Source organism: Ahaetulla prasina, chromosome 15 (assembly GCF_028640845.1).
Source record: "Ahaetulla prasina isolate Xishuangbanna chromosome 15, ASM2864084v1, whole genome shotgun sequence".
NCBI lineage: Eukaryota > Metazoa > Chordata > Lepidosauria > Squamata > Colubridae > Ahaetulla > Ahaetulla prasina.
Window position 1 is genome coordinate 8,202,267 of NC_080553.1, and position 26,585 is coordinate 8,228,851.

General features: G+C 46.5%; 1 protein-coding gene across 8 annotated transcripts in view; it reads left to right on the top strand.

Annotated features, from left to right (window-relative positions):
* Positions 1–26,585, top strand: part of FBRSL1 (fibrosin like 1) — a 652,986-nt gene that overhangs the window by 235,041 nt on the left and 391,360 nt on the right. For all 8 annotated transcript variants that reach the window (XM_058158844.1, XM_058158850.1, XM_058158847.1 and 5 more), the window contains exon 3: positions 23,389–23,490. In XM_058158844.1, the coding sequence (XP_058014827.1) occupies positions 23,389–23,490 (102 nt within the window). The remainder of the gene's footprint in view (positions 1–23,388; positions 23,491–26,585) is intronic.

The following is a 26,585-nucleotide window of genomic DNA, read 5'->3' on the forward strand; positions in this document are numbered from 1 at the left end:
CTCTACTGCCCGAGCTATCCCGGCCCTGTTGTGAATGCTCCATCACTGGAGGCTTTCAAAAAGAGATTGGACAACCATTTGTCTGAAATATGAAGGTCTCCTGCTAGGGGGTTGAACTAGGAGACCTCTAAGGTCCCTTCCAAGTCTATTATTCTATGTTCTGTGTTCTGCTTTATACCACTCTGGTGAGGACACACTTGAACTACTGTATCCGGTTCTGATCACCGCAGTAAAAGTGTGCAGATAAGAGCCATGCAGATGATGACGGGTCTGGAAGCTAAATCGTATTATGAACAGTTGAAGGAATTAGGAATGCCTAGCACCGTGATGGCGAACCTAAGGCACGTGTACCAGAGGTGGCACGCATGCGCACCGGCCAGCTGGTCTTCAAGTGTCTGGTGCTCCGGCGCGCACGCGTTCTAGTTTGGGCACTCGGTGCCGAAAAGGTTCAACATCACTGGTCTAGCATATGGAAAAGATTGTCACAGAGAGGAGGGAGGGGATTGATTTATTCTCCAAAGCAAGAGTCTCCAACCTTTGCAACTTTAAGCCTGGCGGACTTCAACTCCCAGAATTCCCCAGGCAGCAAAACTTCCACCCTCCCACCAAAAGAAAGTTGGACCCTCCGCTCCATCTTCCAAGTTTACAATAAACTGTCGTGTCCCACTCCTCCGCTGACGGCCGGGTCAGGGAAATCCGAATCAGGCTTGCCTCTGCAGCTCTGCCAAAGTCCTAGCAAAATCCTCAAGGCAGGCAGGAGACCAGAAAGTGACTTCAGCAAGATAAGTTCAACTTTGCCTGACTCAGAGAATGCCAGAAAGCAGGTCCTTTATATAGGCCATGGGGTGTGGCTCCATGACTCAGCACTTATCCAGGCCTGCCCCTCCCTTCCTTCTGACGCCGCCGCCTATCAATTCTTCTGAAGCGAGGGTCACTCCAGTCGACAGGTGTTGGTAATTGGCCTCCCTCAGGCTCACATGCTGTGGGGGAGGGGGAGGGGTCTACTTGCTCCGTTTGCCTGGGCATGGAGCCAGGGCTGGGGCCGGGAGGTGCTTCCTCCTCCTCAGCCTGTCTGGGCTTGGAGCCAGGGCTGGGGCCGGGAGGCATACTAGGACATTCCTCAGCGTTCGGAAGCAGATAAGATAAGCAGTGAGAGCGGGCAAGACACAACATAAACTACGCAGTAATCTAGGAGTTGAAGTCCACCAGGCTTAAAGTTGCCAAGGTTGGAGACCCCTGCTCCAAAGCACCAGAGGACAAAACAAGACACAGCTGGGTGGAACCTTCTTACAGAGAATCCCAACCTAGAAGTAAAGAGAAAAATTTTCCGACAATGAGAAAAATCAGTGGAACAGCATGCCTCTCAGAGTTGTGGGTGCTCCATCGCTGGAGGCTTCCAAAAAGAGACTGAACCACCATTTGACCTGACTGGTATAAGGTCTCCTGCCCTGAGCAGAGGGTTGGACTTTAAGACCTCCAAACTCCCTTCCAGTGATTCTATGTTGTAAAAAACATGACAGACTTCTAAGCAGCTTTGCACGGATCTCATCGTCATCAGTGAAAATGTCCACACTTGCTTTCTAAACTTTACAGATTAACAGAGCTAGAAGGGACCTTGTAGGTCATCTAGTCCAAACCCCCACCCACCCAAGCAGGAGACCCTGCACCGTTTCTGACAGATGGCAGTCCAGTCTCTTCTTGAAAGCTTCCAGTGATGAAGCTCCCACAACATCCGAAGGCAACTTCTGTTCTATCGTTTGATTGTTCTCACTGTCAAAAAATTCCTCCTTATTTCCACGTTGAATCTCTCCTTGATCAGTTCCCATCCATTGTTCCTCATCTGGCCTTCAAGTACCTTGGAAAATAGCTTCTTGATCCCCCCTTCCATTCTGCCAATAAATAGCCACATGTGAATCCATAGTTCTGGTCATGTCCCCCATCCATCCCCGTCCCCCCACCTCCTTGAGCAAAACTCCAACCTGGCTGGCTGGCAGTCATGGTAACCCAGACTGGCTTGTCTGCCTAGCTCAGGATTCTCTCTGCCGTGTGTGCAACCAGCAGATAACGTATCTCCCTCATTCTCTTCCTCTCCTGGACATAAAGCATACATGACTACTGACACTAATGTGGTCAGACAGGCTGTCAGGTTTGTGATTGTTGTGCGTAGACTGGACTTTTTGCTAAATTGCTTGTAACAAGATCTTTTCTGGGTAGGCATCTGAATTCCGGATGGGCAGCTGCTTCTGGCCAGAAGGCCTACTTGGGTTAGAGAGGAACTCCAATTCTCCAAGGAGAGCTAGCTTTTTCCTGCTAATAATATCTTTGGAAGGCTCCGTCTATCCCTGAGATTATTCCTCCCGTTCACTTATCCTATTATCAGGTCTTGAACCATCTCGCTGCCAAACTCGATACAGCTTTAGAAATATCAGAAAAGCGAGGGTCCATTTGTAACTGCTGCCTTCTATTTATTTCCTGGCCAACTTCTCCGTCGCAGGTGGACATAAAAACCCTGCCTGAGGATACCTTTGCGTTGAGTGAATTATTCAGGAATTTGGATTGCTGAGCTCCAAGTCTTGTCGTTACGGTTTAGCATTTTGGCGGGGTCGGGTTGCCCAACTAAATATTACAAAGCCATGTTTTGCTTTCGATCAATTGGATCTCTAGGTCCACAGCCGTTACAGTCTCCCTCTGGTTGATTTGAATGGTCCATCTTTCCTGGCTTACAGGTGTCAGGGTTCCAAGGAACATCCCCAGCGAAATAAAGCTCTGAGGCTTGAGGTTCCTCAAAGTTCCAATTTATTAGAGATATCATGTTGGCACTGCTAGGAAAACCCGAAACTGAAAGCTTCCAGGTTTTCCACACCCAGCTGACAGTTCACAGCTCTGCCCCACACCTACAAGTTCATCACATTGTCCAATCAACTCTTCACACTCAGTTGGATACAATCTTCAGGCAGTCTCCATCAGACGCAGGCAAAAGTCCTTGAATACAGAATGTTGTTATGACTAACTTTCTACCGCTCCAGCAACAACCCCCTCCCAACTTCCCCAGCTAAAATATGTAGTAGTTAAGAAGCAAAAAGAAAACTGCCTTCCAAAACTGACAACAGGATTGAGAGAGTAGAGTGCCACATGTGGAAGGAACCACGGTTTCACCTTTTCATCTTGGTCCTTATCTTCTGCTTGACTCTGAAATGGTTGTTGTTTATCCATAAGGCAGGATGGTGAACCTTGGTCTTCCAGATGTTCCTGAACTCCTTAACATTGTCATGCTGGATGTCTATGGAGATTCTCGGTCATCCAGGTTCATGGTTGGCCCAAAAGTGTGTTTTTCAAGAGGCAGCTGGACTTTCTGGACTTTCAGCTCTGAGAAGAGCTGAAGAAGCGTGGATGAGAAGTGAAATGTCTTCGAAGAAAACAACCATGAAGCCCAGTTGCCTGTTGAAAAAGCACCTTTGGGATTGTCATGCTGGCTGTGAGAGACTGTTCAATAGCTGGCAACTGTGCCAAATGTTTGTGGTTTGTTAGCCTTTGGTGCCTTTGCTAGTCATTTCATTCAGAATCGAGCTGGAAGGGACTTTGGAGGTCTTCTAGTCCAGGGGTCTCCAACCTTGGCAACTTTAAGCCTGGTGGACTTCAACCCCCAGAATTCCCCAGCCAGCTTTGCCAAGGTTGGAGACCCCTGTTCTAGTCCAAACCCCTGCTCAAGCAGGAGGCCCTAGACCAGTGGCGGTCCAGTCTCTTCTTAAAGACCTCCAATGATGGAGCACCTACAACTTCTGGAGGCGACTTCTGTTCCATAGATTAATTGTTCTCACTGTCAGGAATGTTCTCTTTAATTCCAGATTGCTTCTGTCCTTGATATATCGTTTTCCACCCATTGTTTCTTGTTAATGAACACCTTTCAACAAGCAAATGGCCATAAAATTAACGGCCCCCTGCCCCCAAATTACCAGTAAGTGTCTGATAACTCTATGCAGTCAGTCCAAGTTCTTCAAAGAGATCATTTCTCAGACTAAATTAGTTGGCTGACCTAGAAATGCTAAAAAGTTTAAAACGACAGTTGCCAGAAGTTTAAAAGCATGCCGAGTTTTGACCCAACATAAGCCTCCTTCTCCTACAAATGACTTTGCAAACCTTTCTGTATTCCCCAGTAGATTTGGAAGGATAGAAGATAGATTTTAAAATGCACTGTTGATTTAATTTAAGCTGCAATATTAAAGGTGGATCAAGCTAGAAAGCAGGGCTTGCCTTCCAAGGTCACGATTTCTTAGCTGGAGGTCGTTTTAGATATATATATTCAGCGTTAAAAGTTTGGAGCTCTGCCTTGTGCCGAACATGTTCTTCCATTCTCCTTTCACCTCCAGCTTTGGGGTAAGCCCAGAAGGAAGTCCTTACACCATTCTTCTCTTGCTTCTTTAATCCCCAAAAGACGCCCCTGAAAGGGCTCTTTTCACTTTCTGTCCTGGGCTTCAGATACAGCCCTTCAACTCACACGTAGAACACAGAATCATAGGGCTGGGAGAGACCTTGGAGGTCATCTAGTCCAACCCTTATACCAATCCCAGTCACTCCAGAGTTTCCTGATCGAGAAATAGACTTCGGTAAGCATCACGAAGGAAGCTTCTGTTTTCTGCAACACAGATACATAAAAGTCCTTTTGGTCATCCAATAATTCCACGTCCCCGGTAGTTTGATCGTGCTCCATGGATGACCTTAAAAACCATGCATAACCAAGGCCAAAAATATGCTCAAAAATACATCTGTGTTTTAAGGGGATTTGGGAAAGAGACTCCTTTGCTTCTCTGCTAGATTTGTCCCAAACCGGTGAGATAGGATTAAAGCCTGGCCTAATCTAGATTAAAGTCTTAATTCCTAATCCGTATCCTTCATTCCATTATGATGAGCTGGAGGAAGGTTTACATAACTTGTGTTTCCTTGCGGTGGCCACTTCCTACTTTTGACCCGCTTGGAGTCTTCTATGTTGGACTGAGAATGGGGGACTGGAGTCCAAGCTTCTTTGAAAGACCATTCTTGACCAAACTTTGTCATTGTCAGCCGTTCAGTCATGTCTGACTCTCGGCCACTCTATGGATCACCACTCTCCATGCCCCTCTGCCTCGCACCGTCTCCTTCAGATCCTCCATGGTCATCCATCTCAGTGTCATCCTTTACAAACTTCACCACTTTAAGACTTGTGGACTTCAACTTCCAGAATTCCTCAGCCAGCTATGCTGGGAGTTGAGGTCCACAAGTCTTCAAGTGACCAGGCTTGGAGACCCCTGCTTTATAGTGTCCAGCCAACGGGCCAGGGCGTCCCCTTCTACTTTCTCCACTGATCACTCCCGACAGAATTGACTTCTTGAGTGAGTCACTTCTCATGACGTGGCTAAAGTATGGCAGCCTCTGTTTGGCGATCTTGGCTTCAAGTGGTATTTTTGGTTAAGTTTGGATAAAGGAAAAGATTCCCCTCGCACATACGTGCTAGTCGTTCCTGACTCTAGGGGGCGGTGCTCATCTCCAATTCAAAGCCGAAGAGCCAGAGCTGTCCAAAGACATCTCCGTGGTCATGTGGCCGGCATGACTCAACACCAAAGGCGCACGGAACGCTGTGACCTTCCCACCAAAGGAAGTCCCTATTTTTCTATTTGCATTTTTTACCTGCTTTCTAACTGCTAGGTTGGCAGAAGCTGGGACAAGTCACAGGAGCTCACCCCGTTACGCGGCACTAGGGATTCGAACCGCTGAACTGCCAACTTTTCGATCAACAAACAGCATCTTAGCCACTAAACCACTAAACCCCTAGGTGAAGGATATTTCTTTGTAATAATGGAGAAGGAGGAGAAGGAGGTAGAGATGGTTTCATAATAATGGAGAAAGAGAAGGCAAAGGATATTAGTTCATAATAATGGAGATTGTGGTGGAGGAGAAGGAGGAGGAGAAGGAAAAGCAGAAGGAGAAGGAGTGGTACATTGAGGCCATCAGGATCTGTCACTGTCAATTGTTAGATGAGCCACCGCATCCCAGTTCGGATAGAACATACTCAAATGTGGTCTGTTCCTCGTGTCAATAGGCGTCTTTTGCTTTGTGCATGTCACCGCAAAAGCACAAAAAATTGCCGGAGTGCAGCTGGAGTTCAGGGTTCCTGACCCGGGACTCCTCAAGCAACAGCCTGGCGTGGCTTTGCCTCTCAGTATAATTTTCACACAGTGCAACTGATTAAAATGCCAAACTCTCGGAAGAAAGATTGCAAAGAGAAAATTTAGTGTACCCCCAATCAAGGCCGTTGGGTCATTTGTCTCCGGACTGCCTGCAAAGCAGGAAAAGGTTCCCGGGAACAACTCTCTTTCTGTGTAAAATCCCTGTCTAATCCAACCCAGGGAAGGGATTTATGGTTTCATATTGTGAGGGAGGACTGCCCTCCCTCTTCTATTTGTCCTAGTCAACTCCTCCAAGGCAATAGTTAATAAAAAGAGAATTGACATAGCTTTCCAGGCACTTTGCACACACTGCTGCAGAGTCAACTGTAAAATAACTCTTCTTATTATTATTATTGCAATTATTAGTATTGTTGAGATGAGGAGGAGGAGGAAGATTGTGGGTCTCTGAGCCTGGTTATTTTCTGGCAGACATTTCATTACCCAACAAGGTTACATCATCAGTGCTAAAAGAGTTTAGCCGAAGAGAAAGAGGAGGAGGAGGAGAAATAACAATTGGCAGCAGCAAGACAGGGAACAGGGCACGTCTGAGCCAATTTAATGAAATCAGGAGAAAGCGAGCTCAACTGCTTAGTCTTTTTTGTGAAAAGCACCTCAGCCGTTTGAGACGATTATAGGAAGCGTGCTAAAATTGGCCTGTGTCATTTTCCTCCCTCTTTCCCCCTGGTTACGTCTCTTAATACAAAAGACCCATCTTCCCGTATTCATCTTCCATAAACCCCAATCACCTTGAAAGCTTTTGCTGCGCAAGAGACTCAGATTGTTCCAATAGCGTATGCAGAGAGACTGGTCCCTCCAAGCGACCAAGGACACGCGTGTTTGTCTGTGAAGTTATGGAGATGCCAAGGGGCAACACCACCCAGGCATTTCCAAAAATGGGAGAGTCAGAAAACAATGAAGGCAGAATGGAAGACAGGTATGTCCAGGGAGAATGACCCAGGGTTGTAACTCCAGCACATTCAGGTTGCATTATAATGAGGAGAGCTGCTTCCCGACTTGGAGCTTTCTTGAAATGAGGGGCCCTTGGTGCTCTCTGAGCTTGGTTGTTTTCTTGCAGATGTTTCATGACCCAACTAAGTAACATCATCAATCCTAGAAAGGGTGTGGGGTTTAAGGAGGAGGAAAAAGAGGACTGTGGGTCTTTGGTTGTCTCTGGGCTTGATTGTTTTCTTGCAGACGTTTCATGACCCAACTAAGTAACATTATCAATGCTAGAAGGGTGTGGGGTTTAAGGAGGAGGAAGGGGAGGACTGTGGGGTCCTTGGTGCTCTCTGAGCTTGGATGTTTTCTTGCAGACGTTTCATGACCCAACTAGGTAACATCATCACTGCTCAATCAAACCCTCCTCCCTTCCAGCACTGATGATGTTATCTAGTTGGGTTATGAAACATCTGCAAGAAAGCAACCAAACTCAGAGAGCACCAAGGACCTCTCATTTCACTCCTGTTCTCCTTTATTAGCTTTCCAGGTACTACAAGCTGTAGACCACCTCCTTAAGATCTCCATGATGAGAGATTTTGTTTGAACTGTCTTGACCTCTGTTTGAAGACCTTAATGGCTTGGAAGTCAACTCAGTGTAAAGAACGAGAAGTAACAGAGCTGGAGCTGAGATTTGTCTAAACGAGTCAGTTGCCTTAGGCCGCCAGTCTCAAGAGATGCCAGCCAGGACGTAAAGGAGTGTTTTACAGGAGTGGGCAAGAGGGGGCGAGTTGTGGGTGCCTTCGGTTATATGTTCCTAGGTGCTGCAGGCTAGTTTATAAATATGGTACAGAAACAACAAAGAAAGTTAGGTTCATACCTTTAAGCGCAATGGAAGATGCTATCCTACCTGGGTGGTTTTTTTGTTTTTTTTCTTGGCAGTAATGTGGAATTTATTGTTGCCTTCTTTTCGATGTTTTTTTTTTATTTCCTAGTGTAGCCCTACAGTCTTGGTATTCTTGACAGTCTTCTCTTCAAAGAGTAACTAGACCAGTGATGGTCTAGACCTTTTCCGGACCAAGTGCACAAGCGCGCTCGTGCGTGTGATGAATGCGCACGCTTGTGCCAGAACCCCCAAAATGCAATGTGTGCGCTGCCCTGCGCATGCGTTCCATCCCCCATGCATGCATGATTGGCCCCGCACGTGCCCTGCCCCGCTTGTGCCTAGTTGTTCTGGTGTGCGGTGCTCTATAGCGTCGTTTTGAGGGTAGGAGTTGAAACAGTTTATGTACAGGATGTGAGGGGTCTGTAGATATTTTCACAGTCCTCTTTTTGACTCGCGCAATATACAGGCCCTCAATGGAAGGCAAGTTGGTCGCCATTGTTTTTTCTGCAATTCTAATGATCCTCTGAAGTCTGTGCCTGACATTTAGGGTTGGAGACCTTTCATTACCTAACTAGGTAACATCATCCGGGCAGGGAGCACCAAGGAGCCCACCGTTCAACCCTGAGCCACAAATAACTCTCTTCTATCAGCATCTCAGCTGTGGCACCTTGGTTATGGAATACCTCCAGTCAGAGGACCAGTTCTTTTGAATGCCGAATAGTCGTCAACGTGAAACATTCATTCCTGTTTTTAAGACCGAGAAAGAGCTTGCATTCCCCTCGCTAACCACAACAAATGTCTTGCCTGTTTCCCCTCCTTCCTAGGTGTTGATTTGTAAGTGTTGCCCCTGCAGGTTTTCCTGGGGGCGCATTAACTGGATAGGTCAACTAAAATGATATTTAAAGGTAGCCTGATGTGAGCGGAGGCACTCAGTGTATGATTATGTGTGATTAGCAAGCGCTTGCATTGTGCAAAAGGGGTTATTATAATTAAATTCTTCATTTCCTGCTGAAACCTGCGAAACAGCAATTGCCATCCTGGGAAAAGTAAACACTTTGGGTGTTTGCAATTGAGGGTCAAAGGGCAGTCGCCGTGTGTATGACTCTTCCTTCTCCGTCCACTCGTTGCCTTCCCGGGGAGCAGGGACAATATCTCTCTTTTGCCAATAAAGACTCCTCCTGCACATGGAATGTCTTTTGTCTCTGAAGCCGGTTCTGACATCCGCTTTTAACCAGGGGGTATTATAGGTGGCCCCAATGACATGTGCTCGGCACTGCTTGTGCTATTCACTAACGAATGATTTTTAAAGGTCTTCCTAGGAGCGCGTTCATTGCCCATTTTCGTGATTAAATCTACATTCTAGATCGGGAATCTCCAAACATGGCAACTTGTAAGACTTGTGGATTTCAACTCCCAGAATTCCCGAAGCCAGCATGCAATAAATAATGGTTTCATCTATTAAATTTGACATTGTGTGCTCCTCTTTTCTGCCTTCAGCATGCTTGTGGAGGCATCTGTCTCTCCATCCGTTCATCTATCTCTAACCATTCATCAATCTATTGCTATCCATTTATGTTACCCAGCAATTGTCTGTCTCTCTCTCTCTTTCTCTCCCATCCATCCATCCATCCATCCATCCATCCAATTCATCCATCCACCTACCTACATAGCCACCTACATCTACTATCTGTCTCTGTAGTCTAGTTTAGACTGTCTTATCTATCACCATCCATCCACCTACCTTCCTATCCTATATTATGTATCTCCATCCATCCATCTATCCGCCTGCCTGCCTGCCTATCTATCTGTTGTGGTCCATCAGCAGCTCGCAGAGCTAGCAGCGGAGTCGGACAGTAAGGAGGCTGGGGAGGACCATGAGTCAGTCCTGGACTCTGGGTAAGGCCCGGATGAGGGCTCTGCATCAGAGGCAGAGGTGGGGCCAGGCCCATCTGAGAGCGATGCGCGGACTCCGGATCCTCCAGAGGTGGACAGCAGAGAGGCAGAGGTACGGAGGAGCCTGTTCCTAGTGCACGCATGCGAAGAGCTGCCAAAAAGTTAAGAGCAGCTAAAGCAAAAAGGGCGACTCGGGAGTAAGGCCAGGAGATGAATGGCCCCTCCCATAAGTCTTAAAAGAGCAGCAACGGCTCTTGGGCTCTTTGTAGGAAAGCAATGTTGCTACATTGGTTCCTAGTTAGCGTCTCTTGTTTGTTTCTGAACTTCGTGGGGCTTTGCCAAGAAAAGCCTTTTGCAGGGTGCCAAGAGGACAAAGGTTTGTGATAAGGCCAAAGGACTTTTTCTGAAGGATTTGTTTTGGAATTAATTTGGATTAAGCTGAGGATGCAGTAATTATCAGCTGTTCTAATCAAATACGTTTGTTCAGGACTGATTGTGTCTGGTAATAACTACTTGGGCCTAGGTCACAACACTATCCATCCATCTATCTTTATCCATCCCATTCACCTACTTACCCACCCACCTGATTTAGTCTGGTCCTGAGTCTCATTTAAATCAGGCAGGCTACAGGCATGAAGCTCCATTGCCTGGCTGTTGCTTTGGGGAATCAGGTATTCTAATTTGTGTGCAATTCCCACTGAGTTCACAAATCGGTTTTCAAAGTGAAGCCCCCCACCCCCCCGCCTGCCTCTCCTGCAAGCCTTCCTGAAGCCTCGCAGCCCCTGCTATACTTCTGCTTTTTTAAAATTTTATTTTAATATGTCTGCATTTCTCGCTGAATGCCTTCCAAATGCTGCAAGGAAGAAGCTTCAAGTAGTCAAAAGCTTTTAAATACAGATGGCGGAACAAGTCCCAGTGGAAAGCCAGCTTCTCTTTCAAACCTAGCTTTTCTTTCTCCAGCCCCCCCTCCCCTTTTATCCTTCTCCCCCCCCCCCCCAGCTTTTTTTTTTTAGCTCATGGCAGGCTTTGACAGATCAGAAGAAATTCTCACAGCTTGACGCAGCTGGATTCGTCTTTGACATGAATGAAAACATCTGGTCCCTAAACAGTCTTTTACCAAAGGGCCAAAAGAGAAATTGCGTGTGCATCTGTTGCAGGAACGTATTTCCCTGTAAATTCAGATGTTAATTGCTTTGTTTTGTCGAGGTAACCCACTTGGCTGGCTGTTCCTCTTCTCCCTGCACTAATGGTTTCCTTGAACGCCCGATGTAGCTTTGATTTGCAAATTCACAGGTGTAATGTGGGCGGCACTTAATCTAAAAAGCGGTTAGCAAAGACAGAGAGTGCATGAATGCGCCGCAGGAGGAGGTGTGCCAGCTAACCAGCCCCAGCCGATGTTCAGCTGAGATTAGGCTGCGCAAGATGTGAAGGAGATCTCTGGGTTCAAATCCGCCCGTGCTGACAACTTAATACCGAATCAAAGCGAACTGAATCACGGGACAAGCATCTGACTTATTTCGCCATGAGCTTCTGCTCCCAGCCAGCCCTTACTTACCACACCTGCTTCGTGCCAGGTGCTTCCGCCTGGCGTACCTTTGGCAAGCAATGTCAGGCCTACCAAGCAGAGGGTGAGTCAGAAGTTCCTTAGAACTTGGGAGCTCTCATTTTATCCGCAAAAGATGAATAACAGAACAGAATAACGAGAGTTGGAAGGGACCTTGGAGGTCTTCTAGTCCAACCCCCTGCTCAAACAGGAGACCCTACACCATTTCAGTCAAATGGATGTCCAATCTCTTTTTGAAAACCTCCAGTGATGGAGCATCCACAACTTCTGAAGGCAAGATGAATGTTTTCACTATCAGGAACTTTCTCCTTATTTCCAGATTGGTTCTCTCCTTGATTAATTTCTATCCATTGCTTCTTCTCTTGCCTTCTGGTGCTTTGGAGAATAAGTTAACACTCCCCCCCACCCCTTCTTTGTGACAGCCCCTTAAATATTGGAAGACTGCGATCATGTCACCCACAGTCCTTCTTTTCAGTAGACTAGACCAGAGTTCCTTAACATTTCCGGCTTTGCGCACTGGCAAGGGAGGCAGGGGATGGTTCACGCAAGCGGCCGGCAAGCTTGCACACGCAACTCCATTTCCACGAGCGTCGCTCACACAAACAGAGCATATGTGCAAGCTCTCACCCAGTCGCTGGCTGTTTCCATGGTCCAGTTGCAAACCTCTCACGGCCCACACGTTAGGGACCCCTGGATGAGATACACCCAATCCCTGCAACTGTTCTTCGTATGTTTTAGCCTCCGGACCCCCTCTCTTGTTAACATCAGTATCAAAATATTTAGGTATGCCGAATCCCATGACAACAAACTGTCAAGGTTCCAGAAAAACCTCTTCTGCATAAAAAAACCTCAGAAGCCATTGTCTTTCAGAGTTCTTTACTAGCATGAGGAAACTGGCACACGATGAGTGAAATTCCAAAACTGAACTTCCGGATCCTTTTCCCAGTTATACAAACCCCAAGAGTCCCACCCCCCTAACCCCTTTGCTGGTCACATGGTCCCACGTTCTCCCAGTTCATTCGAATATCTTCTCGCCACTCCTCCTGCAGATGTGAACACCATCCGACCTTGACCGCTTGAAGAATGTTACCATACCCCTCAACCCCCCTTCTTCCCCTCAGGGGAAAAAATGTGGCAGCGTCTGGAACCCTAAAGTCTAGTATGGTTTCCAGGCCTGACACAAACATGGCCTGCTAAAACGCTACTCCTCAACTTGTCCAAAAAAGGGACGCAGTAGCTAAGACGCTGAGCTTGTCAATTGAAAGGTCGGCAGTTCAGCGGTTCAAATCCCTCGTGCCGCGTAACGGGGTGAGCTCCCGTTACTTATCCCAGCTTCTGCCAACCTAGCAGTTTGAAAGCACGTAAAAAAACGCAAGTAGAAAAATAGGGACCACCTTTGGTGGGAAGGGAACAGTGTTCCGTGCGCCTTTGGCGTTGAGTCATGCCGGCCACATGACCACGGAGACGTCTTCGGACATATGTGCGAGGGGAACCGTTACCCTTTAAACCTGTCCAAATAGAACCAACTTTGTCGTTTGGGAATGCAGTCTTCCCCCGTATTTATTTGCATACGAGCACAGCAGGTTAAGCCTCTTTATAATTCATGCAAAGATGGCAGCTCAAACGTTGCCTGCTGTTTTTTCCAAGAGCGATGTCTACCGAGCGAGGCTTTTCTTAATGAAAACGGCAACACCCCAGCGGAGCAATCCGAGCGCGTTTCACACTGACGCCAAAATCTTTTGAGCAGCATCCCAAACTTCTGGTGGAAATCCATCTTTTGCTACTTTTAGGCAAAGATCCCACTGCTGCGCTTCGCTGTGTTATGGAGAGAAGCCTTTACCCTGTGGCTGGGGGTGTTGTGCGGGGGGGGAAATATGAAATTCTAGCACATCTGGAAGAGGAGAACAAATTGGGCTAAATGAATCCAGCTTCCTGGCAGAATAAAATCCATCCTTCTCTGTGTTTTTGGTAGGAGGGCTAGGAAAACAGCCAAAACGCAAGAGGGGTTCCTCCCGGCCTTGGTCATTGTCCAAGCGTAGCACCCCAGCCGTTGAGCGATTCACAGCTTCTGTTTTATCCCCTGGCTCTTTGGCTAATTCAGCTCATCCGTTTTTCTATATTAAGTGATAAACAACAATTCCACAGGGCCCCCGTGTTTGTCCTTATCGCAGCGCGACTTCAGGGGGAAAAAAAAGTGCTTCCCTGCGCCTCCGCCGTGAATGTTAATCACCGAGCAAAAACACAGCGATAATTAACAGGAATAATTGTTGCTGTGCTTTGTACTCCAGGCAGAGCATTAGCAAGTGACTTTGCTTGGAAATAGAGGGCCATTTCAAACCCCCTGAAGCAGTGTTGAAATCTGCTTGAGGAGGGGGTTGGACTAGAACAGTAGACCCCCAACCTTTGGGGCACTAGGGACTGTTTCCATGGAGAGAAATTTTTCCATGAACCAGAGGGGTTGTGGTTTCACATGCTGCCTGCATCCCATGGATGCGGAGGTGGTGTTCAGCCGGTTCGGACCGGTTCGCCTGAACCGGTAGCGGAAATCGCTCACATTTGCAAACTGGTAGGGAAAGTAAGTGAATGCCACCCTCGCATGGATGGGGCTTTGCTTGTTTACGCGAACTGATTTCTGGCATGCTGCGGGCTGATGCCAGTACACGGACTGGGGATTGGGGACCCCTGGATTAGAAGACCTCCAAGGTCTTTTATTCTGTATTCTGTCGCATGTTAGGACGAGTTTCTTAATGGCCACACCAGTTCAGTACTGGAACCAAGAGAAGTGGCAAGCTCCCTTTGTTACAAGTGGAGGCTAAGCAACCATCAATTTGGGATGTCTTAACTTGAACTAGAAATATTGGGCTCCGTAGGATTGTTGGATATTTAATCATTGTTTTTATACACCCGCTAAATACAGCAAAACAGTGATTTTATGCGGTGATATAGCAAAATACAGTAACTTTATAGTCCCTCCTTTTATCTAGACGCAGTGCACAAAATTTGCATCTGTGAAAATATATTCAGATTGAACAGATATTGGGCTTTGATGGACACCTTGTCCCAGATGGCCTACAGAGTCAAGGTCTTACTTTAATGAGCTCGATTCTTCTACATAGCCAGCTGGACTTTGGGGACAAGATTTCTAGCTAGCTCAGCTTTTTACTTCACATGTAAAAAGGGAAGAAAAAAACCAGGAGGGTACACACAGCCTGCAGCCATTGTCCAGACCAATGTGTCACCAACACTACAGTTTACACTGCAAGCTAGCAGGGTCAAAAAAATGAACCTTTTCATCCATTTACTCTTCAATCTATAGGTTCAAAAACAGTAACTGTGAGAGGGACCTTGGAGTCCTAGTGGACGATCCCTTAAACACGAGCCAGCAGTGTGCAGCAGCAACCAAAAAAGCTAATACAATCCTGGGTTGTATAAACAGAGGCATAGAATCAAAACCACGTGAAGTCTTAGAACCCCTTTCTAAAAACCTTAATAAGACCACACCTGGAATACTGCAACCAATTTTGGTCACTAGACTACAAAAAAGATGTTGAGACTTTGGAAAAAGTTCAGAGAAGAGCAACTAAAATGATCAAATGTCTGGAGACTAAAACATATGAAGAACATCTGCAGGCTTTGGGTTTGGCTAGTCTAGATTAAAAGAACTAAGGGTGACATGATAGCACTATTTCAGTATTTGAGGGGCTGCCACAAAGAAGAGGAGGTCAAATTATTCTCCAAAGTATCAGAAAGCAGGAGAAGAAGCGCTGGATGGAAGCTAGTCAAGGAGAGAAGCAACCTGGAATTAAAGAGAAATTTCCTGACAGTGAGAACAATTAACCAGTGGAAGGACTTGACTCCAGAAGTTGTGGGTGCTCCGCCACTGGAGGTTTTTAAGAAGAGACTGGACAGTTATTTGTCTGAAATGGTGTAGGATCTCTTGTGTGAGCAGGGGGCTGGACTAGAAGACCTCCAAGGTCCCTTCCGGCTGTATTCTGATTCTAATTCTAAATAATTCCACTGACACTTAAGTAGAATTGGGGACTGCCTGGCCTTAATAGCACCGTTCTGTTCAAAATGTCAACTTTCTAATTTCAGCATTTGTCTGACATTTCGTTATAACCTGTGCTGGAATATGCCGAATGAAGGTTTACAGTGGAGCGAGTTCAAATATTTGTCAGTATCGGGGAAAATGTTTCCCTCTCTCCATAATAGCAAATGCCTGTGCATTGCATAGAGCAGTCGGGCCGGTAGGTTAGAGCTGATAAAGTGTCAAGGAAATCAAAATAAAAACCCTTTTGAAATATTAAATATTTTAATAAATAATAATATAAATATTACTTTCATGAGATGGTATTGGTAAAAGCTGTCTTTCACTGTACTTGCTAATGAGAGCAAAATTTTCCATGTTATTTAAGCCTGTTTCTGCGTTGTTTTAGAAGATACTTGAACCTCCAAACCCAAATCCCGTTGCTCGTTATGGATATTGTGGTCCAATGCAGGCCCGGTTAGTTCTTGAATATTTTTTGTTTCCTTCTCACTGAGCAGGTGGCCATATGTTGAAACCTCTCCTATTTCACAGGCTGTTGCTATAATTGGTTCTTAGTTTGTTACCTTTTATTGTGGCTGTGATGAGGTTTTGATTTCATATTTTGCGTTATTGGTTAACTGACGGTGATAAATACTTGAGCTCCAAATCAGCATGTTTTCCCTTCAACACTAATCAATTTTTATGCAGTCACGTTCTGGAAGTGCATTAATTACAAAATTGAAATTAAAACAGCTTTTAAACCTTTGCATAGTCTCTCTTTAGCGTAGTGTGGGTGGGTTGATCCCTGAGGAGTGAATCATTCCATCTGTAGCCACTGCTAGAACCTCAAGAGACAATTAGGTGCAAAATTTCCTCCTCCTCCATTTCACAAATTCTACTCCTTTCTAACACTGATGATGTGACCTAGTTGGGTCATGAAATGTCTGCAAGGAAACAACCAACTTCAGAGAGCTCCAAGGTCTCCACAATCTCCCTTCCCCTCCTCCTCCTCCTCCTCCTCATCTATCCTTTAGAGAAAAGGGGGGAAACAGAGAAAAGATTACATCCGTAATTCAAAGGGAATGTTGCTTTGTGAGTCACAACTCAATAAAATGTATGGGAGGGAAATGGTGGCAAAGGGCAAGCAAAGAAAATCAAATTGCAGTGTGTGAAACGATTTAAGGAGGGACCTGGGGAATATATAATCTGCAAACTGCCAAGTTAGAGCACGTATAAAATATACAAACAAGCTTGATATTTTTCCCAGTTGATCTCATTATGGGGTATGCTTGGGATAGATAAATTCTGTTAGGAAACATTAGTGCTGGATTTTCAGGGAAAGAAGTCAGATGTAATATGTTTAACTGATTCTATTCTTGTGTTGATATATAGCTCCCTTCTTTCCTTCCTTCCTTCCTTCCTTCCTTCCTTCCTTCCTTCCTTCCTTCCTTCCTTCCTTCTCCTATGTCTTCACATTCTATTTACTCAGTTCTTTCCTTTCTTCCCTCCCTCCCTTTCTTCCTTCCTTCCTTCCTTCCATCCATCTCCTATGTCTTCACATTCCACTCACAGTTCCTTCCTTCCCTTCCTCCCTCCCTCCCTCCCTCCTTCCTTCCTTTCTTCCATCTCCTATGTCTTCACATTCCACTTACTTACTTCCCTCCATCCCTCCCCCACTCCCTCCTTCCTGCCTTCCTTCCCTCCTTCCATCTCCTACGTCTTCACATTCCACTCCCTTCATTCTTTCTTCCTTTCCCTCCCTCCCTCTTCTTCCTTCCTTCTCTCCTTCCTTTTCTTCCATCCATCTCCTTACGTCGTCACACTCCCCTCCCTCCCTCCTTCCCTTCCTTCCTTCCCATCTCCTCCCTCAAGGAAATGCATTTATAAAGGCAAACCATTTGCCTTGCTTTCAAGCTTGAAAATTAGAAAGAACTATTTTCCACATTCTGGAAGGAATAAATCCCATTCTTCTTCCCTAAGTTAAAAACAAAGAAAAACTATACATAGATAATAACTACATGAATCGGAGTTGTGTTCCTAATATTACTGCCACTGGCTTGATAATGATGTTGATCGATAATCATTCAGCTACATGGGGTGACTTTGGCCGGCCTGTTTTAGAAATCCTAGAATGGAGCAACCCTAACACACTTACACAATTGGCAGCTGATCACACTTCATTGAGTAAATCGCAGTTACGTTCCCACAAAACGCTGTGCCGTAAACTCCGCTTCTCCAACCACAGTGGCGAGACTCAGTATGCTAAACCACAATCGCATCTACTACAGGTAGTCCTTGAATTACAACAGTTCACTTAGTGACCTGTCAAAGTTACAGTGGCTCTGAAAAAAGTAACTTTTGAGCGTTTTCAAACTTACAACCATTGCAGCAACCCCTGTGATCATGTGATCCAGGGGTGAAAGGCTCCCAGATCGGTAGCGATTGTGGCCGTGATAGTTCGGTGATCTGGTAGTGATGATAATCAAAGCTCTGCCAACCCTCCTGGACGTCATTACTTCCTGGTTTTAACCAGGAAGTAATGTGTTTTTACCTTCTGTGCATGCGCACCGCTCGTGCACATGTGTGGCGCATGCAGTTTCAAACCGGTAAGGAAGGTAAGTAGATTTCACCCCTGACGTGATCCAAATTCAGACACTTGGCAACTGACTCATGTTTATGACGGTCGCAGTATCCCGGGGTCACGCAATTCCCTTTTGAGACCTTCTGGCAATCAACATCAACGGGGAAGCCAGATTCACTTAACAACCATGTAACAACTGCAGCGAGTCACTTAACCAGATTTAACAAATTAACAGAATTGGAAGGGACCTTATAGTCCAAGTCCCCCTACCAAGCAGGAGACCCTACACCAGTGATGGCAAATCTTTTCGGCGCCGAGTGCCCAAACGGAACGTGTACGCACGACAGAGCCCTGGAAACTCGAAGACCAGCTGTCTGGTGCACATGTGCGCACTGGTCACCTGGTCTTCTGGTTTCTGGCACGTGCATGCAGGCTGGCCAGCTGGGGTTCGTGCACACCGGAGCCCCAGAAACTCAAAGACCAGCTGGTCAGTGCGCATGCACGCACCAGTTACCTGGTCTTCTGCCAGCTGTTGTTTGCGTGAGCCCGAGCCCCAGAAACCCGAAGACAACCAGAAGAGCAGCTGGTGATGATGCGCGTGCCGACAGAGAAGGCACTGTGTGCCACCTGTGGCCCAGGTGCCATAGGTTCGCCATCACAGCCCTATACCATTTCTGACAGATGGCAGTCCAGTCTCTTCTTGAAAGCTTCCAGTGATGAAGCTCCCGCAACTTCCGAAGGCAACTTGTTCCATGGGTTGATCTTACTACCAGAAAATTTCTCCTTATTTCTATCAGTTTCCATCCATTATTCCTTGTCTGGCCTTTGGGTGCTGTGGCATTTTGTGTAATATGGGGCAAAACTAGCCTGATTTTTATCTTTATTTGATGGGTTTTTAAAGTTTTGTGATTTTATGGGGGAGTATGTTATTTTAACATTTGGGCATTTAAATTAGTTTTTTAAGGGATGTTTTTAATTATTGTGTGTATTTGTATTTTATCTGCCTGTTCACCGCCCTGAGTCCTTCGGGAGAAGGGCGGTATACAAATTAAAATATTATTATTATTATTATTATTATTATTATTATTAAAACTCACTTAACAACTGTCTCGCTTAGCCACAGAAATGTGGGGCTCCATTGCGGTCGTAAGTCAAGGATGGTCAAGGACTTTCTATTTCACTGGGTTGGATGTTGCAGAGTGGCTGCGTGTGAGAATTGAAGCTGTCCGGATGCCACGATGCGCCGTTTTCACTTCACCCGATCGCCTGGAGCTTCCTCTCTTCATTTCGGTTGCCAAAAACAGCACGTTCCTCTTAAGTTCCCATTGCGAGCGTTTCTTTAAAAGAAATAACGCAGGGAGCCTAAAATTAGAACCCTGAAACAAAACAAAACTCGAGCAGATGGCGCCTTGCGTTAAGAAGAGCATGATTTATTTTATTTTATTTTATTAAAAAAAATCTTTAAAAAATTGTCACGGGGGGAAATCCCCACCGCCTGTCAGAACAGCTGCGGCTTCAGATCGGGCGGAAAACGAAGGCAGATGATTCAATTTGGATCCTGACCCGAGTCTTTATTTGCAAAGGCGTGCAAGATAATAAACAAATTCATGGATAAGGCCAAAGATCAGGCCGAATGGGCTCCTTCGCAGGCGGTTGAGTTCCCGTTTGGAGCAAACCGGCTCTGATGGGTTAATGGGGGTGAGGCTCACCGCGCACAACATCCTTCAGAACAACTTAAGAAAAGAATTTGTCTCCTTTTGCCCCGAAACTCCCAGCGGCCCTCCGAAGGGAAGGCAGCTTTGGAGAAATCGAAGCCTGCTTATTAATAATGAGCGGACAGCAAGACTGCTTACGAACGGAAAATAGAGACAGCATATTTATGCTCGCCAAAGGAATGAGTTACAGATTTTACAGATTAACAGAGTTGGAAGGGACCTTGTAGGTCATCTAGTCCAGCGGTCACCAACTGGTGGTCTGTGGACCACTGGTGGTCCACAAGAAAATGTTGGTGGTCCGCAGAACAATTATTTGCCTTTTTTTATATTGCACTAAATCAGGGGTCCTCAAACTATGGCCCCTGGGCCGGATACGTGCAATGAACGTTTCTGTTGCTGCAGAGAGTTTCCCCCTTCGGGGTCTTTTTGTGGGGGTCGGAGGGGAGCAGAAATTCTGACTTGGGGTCTGCTTAAGCCTCCTGATGTGGGGCTTTGGGTGAAGGCTGGGGGGAAGCGCCACTGGTGGCGAAGAGCCAGAAGACCTTGTTCCAGTGGGACAGCATCATGGCCTGAAACTGGCTGACCATCTCAGCCCACTGAGCCTCCAGGCGCCACTACCTGGCGTTGCACTCCTGCAGGTCTTCCCTCTGCTTGGAAAGCCTATGCTCGTAGTCCTCAGTGAGGTGCTTCTACTGAGCCTCCTTCTTGGTCAGATCCAATTTGAAATGAGTTGTTTTGCCAACTCTTTCTCATGGTGGCTGCTTAGCTCCAACAACTCCTTCCTGTTGGGGCCCTAAGGAGACCAGATGGGGAGGCGAGGAGGGGCTGGGAGGGGAGGGGTAAGTAGGGACCAGTGAGGCATCCCTCAACACGAGTGACATTGAGTTGGCCACACCCACCCAGTCACATGACCACCTAGCCACACCCACCCAGGAGTTCATATTAGTGGTCCGTGGGATTTAAAATTATGAATTTAATGGTCCCTGAGGTCCAAAAGGTTGGGGACCCCGATCTAGTTCTGCCGAAGAAAAAATGCTTTTAAAAGTTAAGAAAAAACCTCTGATGATCGTGCGGCTCAGCTGGGCACGGGTTGTAGGGAGCAGGCATTTTTGCTACCGGTTCTCCAAACCACCCGCCGCCATCACTAACAGATCGCGCGATCCGGTCCAAACCGGGAGCATTTTACCCCTGTCATAAGGTACAAATTTAACACAAACAAATTTAGGTGAGTGTTTTAAAGCTGAGGGGTAGGGGGGGGAAGGAAGAATTAAGGCACCGAATTGGGTCAAAAGAGAATATCAACAGTTCTGTTTCTGTTTCTCTTCTGCACAATTAAAACTTGGCAAAATCAGCTAATGGTGCAAGGAACGACTTCAAGCCCACCCACCCCATCTCTCTTGGCACATCCATTTCAAACCCAGTGCTGCCAAGGCACCCCACCCCCACCAAAACCAATAGCTTGCATTGTGCAAAAAACAAACAAAAAAACAACAACAGGTTGTTCTCCCAGATCAGACCTGCGTGAGTTTCATTAAGGTAATTGCCATTGAATTAAAGCAGGTGGTCTGACTGTTGTAGCAATGGGGGGGGGCTGACTGAGGGGGGCAGTGAAGATCCCTGCTGGCAATCAGCAGGTGTAAATGGACAAGATCTGTCAGAGAGGTGGGTGATCTTCGTAATTCACAGCAGCAAACGAGTGACAGAGGGTACGGAAATAAGTTTCGTAATTGATGTTTACCTGGAGAGGTTAATGGCGACGTGGGTACCTCTAATTTGCTTGCCCACCGTAACCCTCGTTAGGTCAGATTCCTCTTTGTGTGTCGCTGTGTGCGATGTTGTTTTATTCCACTTCTGCCTGCCACAACAGAGAAGGCTCGGTTGGAAACGTGGACTTTTGTGTCATGTGTAAGAGAAGGAAAAATGGAAGATAAATAAGGAGGACTTTCCATTGTGTATAATGTGATCAAATGAAGTGATTGGGAGTTGTGATTGTGACAATGCTTGGTCGCACAAGCCAGATGTTTAGGCTGGATTTGGGATCCTTATCCACTTATTATTGTTATTTCTGTAGAGCTGACAATTCCCAGCTCCTAAACCCTCAGGGAGCAAATATATTGCAAGTGGGGGGGTGCATATTGATATTAACTCTACTCTGATAAAAGAGAGGAAAAACACAAATTAAATAAACGTGATTAAATTGAAGCATTGTGTTACAATTTTGCAGAAATCAAACCTCAAAGTCGCAGGTCAAATAAGTATAAATTGAGGTGGCGATTCAAACAATGGAAAACCAGCGTTACTTGTTCCTTATAAAATTACTGTTTTAGAAATACTTCAAAGGTACCGAAAGAATTTTTTTCATATCAAAGGAAATCGTTTTGGCTCAATGCAAGAATGTCGTTTCCTAAATGTGTCAGTGAAGGATGGTTTTTATGTCCAGAGTTTCCTAAACTTCCACAGGAGGCTAAATCGTTGCTAAAATGCCCATTTAACCTTCATTAAAGTGCTTATAAGGGATGTCTCAGCGACGCTGAGCTTGTCAGTTGGAGAGCTGACAGTCCTGGTTCGAGACCCGAGCTTTGCGCAACAGGGTGAGCTCCCGTTTCTTGGTCTAGGTTGGGCTCACCTAGCAGTTCGAAAGCATGCAAATACGAGTAGATCAATAGGTACCACTTGGTGGGAAGGCAACTGCGTTTCATGCGTCTTTGATGTAGAGCCATGCTGGCCACATGACCATGGAAATTGTCTTCGGACAACGTTAGCTTCCTTGGCCAAGAAACGGAGATGAGCACTGCGCCCTAGAGTCGGACACGACTGGGCAGGGGAAACTTTTACCTTTAAAAAGCTGGTAATAAAGCCTAGAATTCTACCTAGCATCTTGGCTTTGGGTTGTTGTTGTTTTTCTGTGTTATAGAACAATCTGCAACCTCCTTGGCTAGCTGATGCTAAAATAGCCTGCCTTGAAATAAGTAAATATGGTAAAGGTAAAGGTTTCCCTCGCACATATGTGCTAGTCGTTCCTCACTCTAGGGGACGGTGCTCATCTCCGTTTCAAAGCCGAAGAGCCAGCGCTGTCCGAAGACGTCTCCGTGGTCATGTGGCCGGCAGGACTTAACGCAGAAGGCGCATGGAACACTATTACCAAAGGTGGTCCCTATTTTTCTACTTGCATTTTTTATCTGCTTTCAAACTGCTAGGTTGGCAGAAGCTGGGACAAGTCACGGGAGCTCACCCTGTTACACAGCAGCACTAGGGATTCGAACCGCTGAACTGCCGACCTTTTGATCGACAAGCTCAGCGTCTTAGCCACTGAGCCACCGTGTCCCTAGAGTAATAAGTATAGCAAGTCCAAAATGCTGTCAATCCGTCATGAAAGAACAGGTGTTTGTCTGCATCTTGAGGCCATCTTGCCACCTTGGGGTATAAAGAAGACCTGGAATGTCATTTGTTTAAAGTCAAGTGTTTTCCCAAATACATTTTTAGCGCCCAACCCTGTTTCGGAGAGAGGCCTGAGCCTCTGGGCCTAAGCAAACGCGGTTTCTTCGAACTCTACTAAATGACGGTGTGGTTTCTTGCTCCTTTACAGATGAAGGTCCCAGCGAGACGGGGTGGCAGGAACAGTGAGGATGACAGCATCCGAGAAGCCACCAGCTCCCAGCTCAGTAGCTCGAGGGACTGCCTCAGCGATGTGAGTACCCTGACGAGAAACCCCGGGGCTCTCCATGGGCGGCCGGGTCATCAACCTTGCGTGAACAAACGTTGCCGTTCAGAGATCAACATGTCGTAACTTTCCCCCCCCCCCATCCCTATGTCGTGACAGAGTGTTAATGCGAAAGTTGGCTGAGCTCTCTTGCAAACACTGTAACCATGATGGCGAACTATGGCACGCGTGCCAGAGGTGGCATGAACAGCCCTCTCTGTGGGCACGCGCGCCGTCGCCAGCTAGTTATGACTAGAATTGAGCCCCAAATTTCTGTTGTTAAGCCAGACATTAGTGAAGTGAGTTTTGCCCCATTTTTACAACCTTCTTTGCCACAGTTGTTAAATGAATCACTGCCATTATTAAGATAGTATCAGGATTGTTAAGTGAACCTTCCTTCCTTCCTTCCTTTCTTCTTCCCTCCCTCCCTCCTTCCTTCCTTGCTATTGTTCGTTCTTCCTCCCTCCCTGCCTGCCTGCCTGCACAGTGGTTAGAATATAGTATTATATAGTATATAGAATATAGTATTGCAGGATAACTCTGCCCACACACCAGCAGTTTGATCCTGATTGGCTCAAGATTGACTCAGCCTTCCATCCTTCCGAGATGGGTAAAATGAGGACCCAGATTGTTGGGGGCAAGAGGCTGACTCTGTAAACCGCTTAGAGAGGGCTGGGAAGCACTGTGAAGCGGTATAGAAGTCTAAGTGCTATTGCAATTGTCCTTCCTTCCTTCCTTCCTTCCTTCCTTCCTTCCTTCCTTCCTTCCTTCCTTCCTTCCTTCCTTCCATCCATCCATCCATCCATCCATCCATCCATCCATCCATCCATGGTGCACAGTGGTTAGAATGCAGTATTGCAGGCAAACTCTGCCCACTGCCAGCCGTTCAATCCTGCCCAACTCAAGGTTGGCTCAGCCTTCCATCCTTCCAAGGTGGGTAAAATGAGGACCCAGATTGTTGGGGTTTGCAAGAGGCTGACTCTGTAAACCGCTTAGAGAGGGCTGTAAAAGCACTATGAAGCGGTATATAAGTCTAAGGGCTATTGCGATGGGTATTCCACTGATGGGCCTATTTTAATTCCTCTGCCTCTGAGCTTGGTAGGACTTGGGATTTGAAGGATGGAAAGAGCTTCATTGCCTCCCTTTGAATTTCCCAATTGCCGCCTTTGAGTGAAATGTTATGATCAAACAAAAACCAGACGGTGGCTTTGTGTATAAACACCCAAATGGGTCCTCCCCCCCCATCTCCACCCCCTTTTTTTTATTCCCTTTCAATAGCCAAGAAATCAATGAAAGTGCTGAGATAATTTTATGTGAAGCCTTTTTTTGTGGGTGTGTGGATGTGTGTGGTGTTAGCAATTAGCATTTCGCCTTCATTAAAACATGATTTTTTGCTAATTAGGCCCTTCCGTTAGGAGAGATTTAAATGACGAACAATAATCCAACGCTGGCACCAGGCATGTCTGAAATATTAAATTTAACATTTCAGTGGCGAGCCACGCCGATGTCCCAGGGAGACTTAAGTTTTCACGTTGAGTTCTATTAATGTGAAATATGGTTCACATAAGTAAAACCTGTCACAGGGAAAGCAGCTCATGCCAACTAAATTCAATTGGACAGTTAATTTAGCTTTAAAATTGAAAACACTACCTCTGTTTCTAGATGCGAGGGGGAGAAAAAACAGCCTTTGATAAGCCTAATGTATTTGCTATTAAGGCGCTCAGAGCTTACACCCCTGAAGAAGAAACGAGGGGGGGGGGAAGGGACCTGGGGGGGAGGGGGGGTAAAACAGCTCCCACAAATGTGTTTAAAAGCTGAAAGTATTTATTAAAAATGTCAGCTGAAAAGTGCTCTTGGCAGATTAAAATGAGATTCAGCTTGACGACTCTGACAGCCCGACTGCGCCGGTAGAAGCGACGGAAGGAAGGAGGGACTAGAATTCGGGCTACGTGTGACGAGTGCGAACAGGCGGTGTGGTAGGGGGAAAGGAGGAAAGATGGAGAAGGCACATCCTTGCGTCCAAGGATGGAAACCAAAACTGGGAAGCCAGGAAAAAAAACAAAAAAAAAACAGGAGGTGGAGAAAGGGCCTGTGAAACCCTTGCTGGAGGCATCTCAACCACGTTCGACGTGAGGTTGTGGGTGGGTGTTTCCTTGTCGCCTCCCATCGTTTTCTTTGTGGTTGCAGCTTTCTGGGCGCTTCCCATCTCTTGTAGGCCTGGAGAGGTTCTCTCGGTCTCAGGCACGCGGATACAAAAACACACATCGGAGCGTCTTTGGTCCGTCTTGTTCTTTTCCACCCTGGCTAGGTGGAAGCTTGTGAGAAGCCCTCAAGCAGATCTTCAGGGATATAGTGAATTAGGGAGGTGTCTCCCTGAGCTGCCAGCAAATGTTCTCTTGCTCTTCTGGAATACTACTACTACTACTACCGTACTACTACTTAGAATAGAATAGAATAGAATAGAATAGAATAGAATAGAATAGAATAGAATAGAATAGAATAGAATAGAATAGAATAGAATAGAATAATAGAATTGGAAGGTACCTTGGAGATCTTCTAGTCCAACTCCCTGCTTAGGCAGGAAATCCTACACCACTTCAGACAATTGGTTATCATCCTCCTCCTCCTCCTCCTCCTCCTCCCTTCCTCCTCCTCCAACTTCTCCTTCCTAGCGTATGCCCCCAGGTTCAGGATCCGCTTTTTGGATCATTGAATGCCACTTTGCATGGCCAGCTGTGTCTCCGGGGCACAGGCCTGCACCTTGCATATCTTTGTTGATGCTATCTCGCCATCTCTGTTTTGGATGCCCACAAGGTCGCTGGCCATTGACTTCTAGTTGATAGGCAGCCTTGGCCACAGTGGAAGGTGCTGCTTTCAGGACAGAGTTGGCCTTCTCTCATCTTCTCCGTAAGTGGTGCCACATCAAAATGCTGCCGAATGGTGTCATGTGTGATGTGGTCGAGAAGGGAGATGCCCGATACCCAATGGAGCCTTCGCATTTCCATGGCATGGAGATGGCTTTCGGTCCCTGTTGTTGCTGCCCAGCATTCAGTGCCATACAGGGCAACGGGGTGGATGGTTGT